This window comes from Uloborus diversus, chromosome 5 (genome assembly GCF_026930045.1).
Source record: "Uloborus diversus isolate 005 chromosome 5, Udiv.v.3.1, whole genome shotgun sequence".
Taxonomy (NCBI): Eukaryota; Metazoa; Arthropoda; class Arachnida; order Araneae; family Uloboridae; genus Uloborus; species Uloborus diversus.
Genome location: NC_072735.1, coordinates 24,591,939 through 24,601,902, shown reverse-complemented (window position 1 = coordinate 24,601,902; position 9,964 = coordinate 24,591,939). Strand labels below are relative to the sequence as shown.

Sequence of the window (9,964 nt, the reverse complement as noted above, 5' to 3'; positions counted from 1 at the left end):
CGGGGCTACTGCCCCGGGGCCTCCACAATAAAGTTTTACAAAATGCCCTAACTTTCATGGGTCGAAAATATCGGATATATACAATATATCAAAATATTTGGATATATATCAAAGTATCGGATATTTTCGAAAATATGATGATCTTTTCAAACCCTGATTAGGGGCCTCCACTGCTTTGTTGCCTCGGGGCCTCAGTTCGACTTAGAAAATTTCACTGTATTAAGAATCTGAAAACTTCTAATGTGTCTCAACAACATGAAAAAAAATATTATTTACACATAATTTGTATTTTTGAGAATTTATGAAACAATTTTGAGTTTAGAAAACACACATCTCCTGTAACATTCCTTAAAAACTAAACTTCTTTCTCTACTAGAAAAAAAATATTATGTTTGAAAAGTTTAGAGTTTTAGAATCAGAAGGTCTTGCAATTCTTTTAAATTATATTTAGTTAAAGTTTTTGGCACTTCTTTCTGATTAGTTTGGTTCTGGAGAAGTTCATATTAGCCAAGAACACTAATTCCCTTGTTCTTTTTTTTTTTTTTTTTTTTTTTTTTTTTTTTTTTTTTTTTTTTTTTTTTTTTTTTTTTTTTTGGTTGTTGGGACTATCAATTAATTTTGCACTGATGAAGAGGCTTGCTTAGACAGCCAGCTACCAAATTCTATGTCCTTTTTCGTCTTCTCCATTTGTATTTTTAATCAAGCTGCATCATTTTGCTTCTCAAAACAATGAAGATAATACTTAAAAAACACCACAAGCTCAGTCATTCCATCCAAGGACTGCAGTTTCGTGCTTTTTATCACTCATCAGCTCATAATAGGAATTACCTGAGCTGGAGGCAAAAATCCTCTTAAGGGAGCCAAGAGAGTCAAACAAACTGGTAGCTGATATGGAATTAGCTCACCAGATAAGGAACCGCAGCAATGGTGCGGTTCAACTCAAAGATTGATGGCAAAGCATGGTACAGTAAACTCCCAATTATCAGCGATCAGATTATTCGCGGTTTGCATTATCTGTGGGTCTTTTCAATTTATTTTATAATTTTTTTTAACAGTTAAATATTTTTAAACTTATGATTGTGTTGTTGTTCGTTTTTAGCTTTTACATGCGTATATTTTTTACATTCAATGTTAGTAAATGCAATGTAGCAATGTTTTTAGCCATTGTAAACAGAAGTATCGTTTTTTACCCATTGTTCGAATTATCTGCGGTTACTGTGCCACCCTATTCCGCGGATAATCAGGAGTTTACTGTATTTTGTAGTAAGTACTAAGCTTAGGGCTTAAGCTTAGCTAAGCTAGGGGTTAAGCTTAGGGTTGTAACTTACTACAAAATGAAGATAATGTTGAATGACACTTGAAATGATTAAATATAAAACATCTATGCTCTATGTTTAAAAGATAATTATAAAACCTTATCACATATGTTACAAGATTGTAGGGAACTTTTCGGCTATAGGTACAGGTACATGTCACTTAGCTTGGCAACTTGTTTACTTTGTACCGTGATGAAAATTTAAAAACATTGTCACCATGTTTGATCCTAATTTTCTAATCTTACATTTACATGGAACTTATGTCCATTTATGATCTAACAGATCTAATTAGCTGATTAATTAATGTCTTGGTGGATTTTTTAAAACTAATTTGACAATTATTTTATGGGATTTTTACCATTACCTAATAGTTAGTTTTATTTATTAGGCTGTTTATTTTACACGTAATGGCTTAATTTAGAGGATTATTGTTCATTTCAATCAAACTTTTAGTTCAAGGATTAGTTTAGTTTCAAGGCTTTTTTAGCTTATAAGTTTGTTAAAGGTACAAAACAATATATGGCATTACCAAGTAAAATTAGTAGGTTCTATGTAACCTTGACCAAACATGGCGATAATAAATATAATGGACAATAGCCAAGATTTAAAAAGTTCTATGAAAAACCTATAACAGAAAAGCACCTTTTGTCGAAAAAACACTTCAGATATTTATATATAAAAATTGTCGATAAAACACTTCAGACATTTAAATGTAAAAACATTGTGCTCAATGTTTAAATAAAACTTTATCACATGTTATTAGCTTGCTGATTTCATACATTCAGCTGCACCATTTTTCGGTTCAATATTCTTCGTCATCTTCATCAACTAAGCTACTAGTGTCAGAAAGCTCATTTGAACGCAAAATGAAATGGCGCCATATCCAAGAAAGCAGCATGTATAAAAGTATTACAGCAAAAACCACAGCACAACATAGTAAAACGATGGTAAAAGTGGATATTTCAGTATCTTCCGAATTCTCAGCACTTTTGCATTGATTAAAATTTTTTCTTTCACTAACAAGGTTTGTAACCAAAGAGACAAATCTCTTTGAGCTTGAAGTAAAAGTCGAGTTGGCAAATCCCAGAGTCTTCATTTGGCGATTAAAAACGACATAAAAACCTTTCAAAATTGTAGCACCAATTGTCGTTCCCCACTCCGAACTCCCAATAGCAAGAATTGCACAAGTTTCATCATCATTATGTGTTCGGAGGATGTACAATTCAGGAGAGATAATAAGATCAAATGAGCTGTTATAGGTGGAATAAACTGATAAGGTAATATTTGGAAAGGAAAACGAATCAAAATCATCCCTCAAAAAGCATAATTCTGATTGATTATACCAAAATTCTTCATGTAAAGTTTTTTTAACATGACCTTTTAGTGTATTAATAGTCCAGTAGTATATCTTCTTGGGTAAACTCAACTGGGTTGTGCCAGAGTCAACTATTGTTTGATGTTGATTTAATTCACGACAATCAAAAGGCATATCATCGTTCCCAACTTTCATATTAGTTAGAGTTATTTCATAATACCACTCCTTGACAATGGGTGTATACATTACTGTTCCATTAATATCATTGTTAGAAATATAACCTATATGTAATTTACCGCAGGACGTTGTATGTTCACTGCTACTCAAAAATGGGCCACAAAGAGATACAGCAAAAACATCAGGAATATTTTGAATTTCCGAAAATGTCTCAAAAAATGTTTGAATGGAAGAGTCAGGTCTGGCAAGCGCAGGGTAAGCGAGACCTAATGTACCTTCGAATGGGGAGTTCTCATCAAAAACGTTTTCAGATGAAGTCATACATCCAATATTTGTAACTATTGAGCAGTTGCTGGGCATGCAAAGATTTAAAACATCAGTGGCCAAATATCCAGACCAAGATCCTTCAACGTATCGCAAAAAAATTTTGATTTTGGAAGGTCGCCATGTGGAAGATTCAAGAAACTTGAAATAATTAGCGTGACTTGCAGTTGGACTAATAGTTACTGCAATATTACTGCTACCAGTATCAAGAAGAAGGTTCATCTTCTGAGGGGGAGTTCCTAAATGAACAGTCAAATAGTATCCATTCTGTGCTTCGCCTTCAATTTTAACATTGAAAGCGATGGTGGGACACGTAAGTACAGTAAACAATGACAACGTAAAAAGCAACATTGTTATTAAAAACGAATAACAGAAAAACTAAAACTAGACAGCTCAAGATGAAATGTTACATGTTTCAAAAAAAGAAAAAATAACAATTGCTTCAAGCAAATGTATTTAAAACTATGAGATTGTACTTAGCTCTACTCCGAATAGTATAAAACAGCTGTCAGACGTAGACTTGGAGGGAAAGTTTACTCCTTGAAGTATCAGACAGCGTTCAAAACAGTTGAATCGAGTGCCAAATGCTTCTCACTGGTTAATTATAGAGAAAATGATGCTTTAAATAATGTATTATCATTTCAATATTTCAAAAACGTTAGACTCCATGCCACAAACTCAACGCTCCGAGCTCCGAGTTCAGACCAAAACAAACCTAGTGCGTTGCCATTAGTATTATTGCAATAGATAAAAAATTATTAAAGCGGTCTCAGGAATTTTAATTTTCAAATATGGCAACTTTGTATTTGTTTACATGTTGCATGTTATTGGTGTTTTTTTGACGTTCGGATAAATCTGCAACGGTCTACCACTGACGTCACAGCTACGTTGCCTCATGATGTCATCGGAATGGGTGGAGCTACGTTTTCTTCAGCCGGTCTGAAATAAGCGGATTTACGTTGTTTTAGTCTCGCTGTTTTTGTTTTTTTTTTTAACTCATTCATTTCTTTTTTCTTATACTTTTGTAATTTTACTGGTACGACAATGATGTGACACCTATTATTTCCGCAGGAAATAAGAGATGTGCACATGGGTGCCGGCAAGGAGGGGGGGGGGTGGTGCAAGAAGGCTTTCTTATACCTCACGGCTTTTGAAAATAAAAAATCAAAAAACAATTTTCAAAAAACATTTTATTTATATTAACTTTTTTACTAGTTATTTATAATAAATTTAAACATATATCACTATGTTTTCTATTATATTTAGGTATTTATATTATTTTTAGGGGCATTCTTCATCCTTGACTTATAAAAACTAAATTGGATTAATTAAACATATTGAAAAATTACAAAATATCTTAAAGAACTGCAAAATACATCACGATTAAAATTATTCCATCGCTTATGTTTACCTGAATTGGCAAGAAGTCCCCCCCCCCCGTCGACTTTAAAAAAAAAGTTGCAATAATTTAAAAACAAAAACTTTTTAATACTTTTAAAATATTTTTAAGCATGTTTTTAATGATACTAAATAAGAAAGAAAGTAACTACTTTTACTGAATAAGAAAGAAAGTAAAAATAACTACATTTTAAGCAGAGGGCAAATACAAAACTGCAGAAATATTGTGATCAGAAAAGTGTAACTTTTGAACTGAATAATTAAATAGAAATACGTCTTAGAAGTCGCTTTAAGATAAATTAAATGAATAAATGATTATTCACATAATTTTTTAAAAATTGGAAAATCAATTAATAAATAAAAATTAATTTTAATTTTGACTATGTCTTTCGCAATCACGAGTTTGTGTGTGTATGTAGACGTGTGCGTGTAAGTCTATCTGCAGGCATGCTGTTGTGTGCAGGCGTGTATATGTAGGTGTGTGAGTGTGTATGCAGGCGTGTGTGTGTGTGCAGGCGCGTGTGTGCGTGTAGGCCTCTGCGTGTGTGTGCGTGTAGGCCTCTGCGTGTGTGTAGGCTATGGATGCAACCTGGAGACGGTGTCCGCTGGAGTAGCAGTATGGGGACTGGGGAGGGGGTGGACGAGGTGGAGTCCCTCCAAAAATCCACCGGTGGTGGCAAAAATAAAATGAAAGGACGGACGGACGCCCAAAACGTTCAAGTGAGAACAATAAGTAATTCACAATTGCTGAATTAAAAAAAAAGTAAAATAAAAAAGTTTATATAAATATGTTTTTGAGCAATCGCGGTTGTTTATTGTTTTTACTTGACAATAATTGATTTCCTTTGATTACATTTTTCTATACTTATGATGCAAACTTCTCTGGTGCACGGCCCTCCATGAGCGTGTCCATCTTCTTCAATGGTGGCGCCCATGTCCTCTGGTCCTCGGGCCTCCGCGAGCATGTCCCTCCTCCTTAGGTGGTGGCGCGTCCATGTCCTCTAGTCCACGAGCCTCCGCTAGCATGTTCCTCCCCTTGGATGGTAGCGTCCATGCACCTCGAAATCGAATTATTTATTAACGACCTTTTCGATTTCACACATCCTTTTTAAGCGAAAACATTATCCAGCACGCAACATCCAAAACATAACATCCAGTGTCAAGTCCCAGGCAATCATTTGAATTTTGAAGTCAAGAATTCAATTACAGCGTTGCGGTAAAATCCATTAGTGGGAAAAAGAAGTCCATTGAGTAGGGTCCCCAGGTAAATGATACAGCGACCTTTGCATGTTCTTAACATGTAGCCGTATTCTTCTGATCGGTAGGGCGTTGGATTCGCAACTGCAGGATCGCGGGTTCGATGCAGCTGGTCGGAGATCCTCCGTGTACGCTAATGGTGACAGGTTCACGTCATGTTTAATCAGTCGTGATCACGAAGACCTCCAAGTTTCCATTCCAAATTGATATCTTCGAGGGTGCTGGATCAGGGATTGCCCAGCTCCTGGTCTGGATAAAGAAAATTAACTGTTTTCAGGGTCCTATCTGACCAATGAAACCATGTGTAAGCGGTAGGTACGGGAACATAGGCGCCCATATGCATAATTTTAAAAATAGGGGGGGGGGGGGGCGCTCAGATATTTTTTCATGGTTTAGCAGGATATATTTTCCCCATAGAAACCGACTTCAGTGCAGATTAGACTTTTTGAAGTGTGACATTTTTAATAAATTATTCATTGATGGCTAGAGAAGAAATGTTTTTTCATTTTTGAAAAGAAAAAGTACTAAAAGCAAGGAGGTTTCAATATCTAAGGGAGGGGAGGGGTTGAGCTCCCACTTTCCCCCCTATATGGGCGCCCTTGACGAGGGAGCCTGGAGTGTAGGCTAGTGTTATTTAACACGTTGACTACGGAGGTATTGCTATTCCTGTTACTTTAATCTGCTATTAATCTATTACCAAGTATTTGCTAGAAAAAAAAGTTACACTTCCATCTTATTTCATTCCCCCTCCCCCGAAATTTTAAACTTTTTCAATTCGATCCTATATTTACAAGTTTATTCATTTAAAAAACATATTGCTAGCTTTATATCCTTGAAATTAAAATCAACAAAACTTATGAACTAACAATTGGCACTAGGGTGCTAAAATCAGATGTTCCGGTCAGCCGAACGCGCAGCCCCTAGTGTTTAGGTTCCAAGCACGCTTGGTACTCGTTTTATCGACCCACTGAAGAAATGAAAGGCCGAGTTGACCGTGCCGAACTTTGGCATAAAAGCCGGGTCTGCGGCGTAGCGAAATGAGCAGGGGATTCTTATTAAAGTCATCTTAGTTTATTCCATAAAATAATACAAAAAACGAAAAAAAAAAAAAAACGAATCTTTGTCAAAAGCAGTCATTTAAAGGAGTTGGAATGCCTGAGCACAAATGCACTAAACTTCAGTAATGTATATTTTTCGTTTTAATCCATGCCTCTGTTTTCTCTTATTCCTTAGAAATAATTTGGATTTGGTATAACAATATTGCCCCCCCCCCCCTCCCCATCCTGCTCTTCCATTTTCATTGTTTTTTTGTCAGCTGTTTTACTTCACGGACTCTTAAAACCTATTGTTCCCCATAAACTTAGCTATTAAATTATCCCATTTAGCTATTAAATTTTATTTAATTTGCTAAAATAAAAATATAATGGTTGAGTAACTTGATAAACTTATTTTGACAATCGTCACCACCTATTTTAAACTTTAATAATATTATTAACAAGAAATAACCAATGTTTTTTAGTACAAATAAACAGATTTTTACTGGATGTCTTGACATCCAAAAGTTCACAACTTTGAATTGAAAAAGGGGTTCCTGGAAACCCCGAAACACGTGTATTCAACAATCTATTTATGTGTGCTAATAAACGTTAGATAATTCCTGTTATTTCTCGGCTCAAAGGAAATAAATTATTTTATAACAAAAAAATTCGTGATTTTTTTACCATTTTTTTTTTCGTATACCGTTTTATTTTACAGAAACTTAAAATCTATTTTTCCCCACAAAATGTTTCCCTTAAATAGCTAAAATAAAACATATTTTGGTAAATAACTTGAAAAACTATTCTTGATATCTCCTCCCCCCTCCCATTTTTCGAATAAAATAATCATATTTTTATAACGCCAAATTTATGTCTTAAAAACAAATAATATTTTAATTAAATATGAAGTAAAACCATTATTGCTTTAAAAAATAAACTCCCTTTCTGTTTTATCACAATAATAAAAAGGAAATAAAGAGAAATAAATAAATAAAAAAATATGATCGAATAGCGAAAAGAAAAAATTATCAAACGCGAAAATCAACTTAGCAAGGAAAGCGATGTGACGTCAGAAGGTTACGTAGCTCCACCCATTCTTATGACGTCAGAGGTAGACCGTTGCAGATTTATCCGAACGTTTTTTTTGGAAATCGGTCAATGCAGGAACGATCCTGACAGATAAACGGGAGGCAACCCTATATTTTGGCGCTAAATGATATCATTCTAAGACTTGGCGACAAGGATTCTTCCTGTACCTCGTGCTTGGTTCAAAAAATGGCTTGAAGAATGTAGTAATGAGTAATGTGTTAATGTGTTTATTATGATGAGATTTTTACAATTAAATATGCATGAAAGTAAGTGAAACATTTTCTTGGATGTGACTATAGTAAGTTGTATCTTTTTGTTTTTTTTTATTTTGAAAAAGAACATGTTCCTTTATTTATGCTTACTGTCTGACCACGGATTGTATGGAATGACAAACACCGTTTTACAGCCGGAAATGGATAAATTTATTATTTTTTTACCGATGTCGGCTTTTGCAGAAGCAGAGTCTCATTCAAATGAGCGGAATACGCGCATCAAATTTTTACTTTTCCCCCTTATTCACATAGATTCGTTGATCTGGACGTTTGAAAATTCCATGCAATCTGTAGTTGGACAGTACAACGGTCATGAAATTAAAAGCATGTATTAAGATTTATTATGGCTAGGCCTTAGGTTTTTTTTCTAGATTATCATTCTGTGCATCTGTACTTTCTAACCGGACAAAATTTATATTTATTTATACCATAATTAGACGTCTTTCAGATATCTAATATAATATGGGAATTGTTGTTAGACGTTAGCTTGCATAAGTGTGCATTAAATAAACGTTTCTCGTGTGCTTGAGATTTTTGCTTCCCCCCCCCCCTTGAATAATCGAAACTATTAGGCTTCTTTTAATTTCCCGCCTAAATTAACGTACATTTCTTTAAGACGTCCTTAAGGATTCTTCCTGTAAGCGTGCATGTATTCACATCATTAAACGTTTATCCTTTGTGAAACATTTAGATGTTTCCTTTTCCTTGCATAATTAAAGCTACTGAGTTGCTTAATTATCCAAAATTAACAATCATTTTTCTCAGACGTGTTGACTTTTGTCAGAATTGTTCCTGTCAGCCTTTAGCGTGCGTAGATCTGCGTCAACTAGAAATCTGTTATCGTGAGTAAATTGTTTAATTTCCTTCATTTAGTGAAACCATTTTGATGTATAATTAATTTAATTACTGCCAGAATTAAATTTATTCCTGTCATCTATTCTTAAGGGCAGATTCCTCCTGTTAGCCATTAGCGTGCAAAGATGTGTTTCTAATGAACGCTATTGAAAATTGTACTGTAAAGCATTTTTGTTCCTTGAACAATTAGGAATATTTAGCAGCAAATTTAATTTTCTGCCAAAATTAACTTTCTTTCAGATATCAAGTCTTAAGTTAGGATTCTTTCTGTCTCCTGTGTAGTTGAGCATCAAATAACTTCATTCTGACATTTATTTTCTTTTCCTGTTGCATAGTTGAAACTATTTAGGGCCATTCTTCCGTCACATGTGGGACAAAAATACGCTTAAATTTCATTAACATTTCGTTATATCTCTTAATATTTTAATGAAACTGGGGTAAGCAATTTTTTTTAATCTTTAAATTTGATACAAAGATACTTCTGAAACAATTTTGTTATTTAAATTAAAATTTATTTACATGCGTCACGTGCGTGACATCTAAAGTCAACCTCTGGTAACTTGCTTGTGGATAATCTAATATTTTTGCTCTATTAATACAGCAATGACAAAACAAACTGCAGATTTTGAAAGCTATGGTTCCAATGTAAAGGAAACATATCTCATAAGTTTAGAAATAATTATTTAAACCATTGAAAAAAAAATATGTCTATGCCTATTCCATTGAAAATGGTCATTTTGTCCCACACGTGACGGTTTCTGTATTTCATAAAAAAGAAATAATTTTTGAAGAAAGTTTTGCTAAAGAAGTCACACATGCGTTTGTGATGTCTTAAGCAACAAAATTTTGTTCATTACCCTTTTAAATTATTTTTTATGAAATATATGAAGCGTCACGTGCAGGAAAAAATTACCGTTTTCCGTG

General features: G+C 34.1%; 1 protein-coding gene across 1 annotated transcript; it reads right to left on the bottom strand.

The window, feature by feature from the left end:
• Window positions 1-1,884: 1,884 nt before the first annotated feature.
• On the bottom strand, window positions 1,885-3,483 carry LOC129222508 (beta-secretase-like). Its single transcript, XM_054857020.1, has one exon. The coding sequence runs from the start codon at window positions 3,481-3,483 to the stop codon at window positions 2,119-2,121; it is 1,365 nt and encodes a 454-aa protein (XP_054712995.1). The 3' UTR covers window positions 1,885-2,118.
• Between the last annotated feature and the right edge of the window lie 6,481 nt (window positions 3,484-9,964).

Coding starts and splice junctions, on each gene's coding strand:
- LOC129222508 (XM_054857020.1), bottom strand. CDS start 3,483: ATGTTGCTTTTTACGTTGTCATTGTTTACTGTACTTACGTGTCCCACC.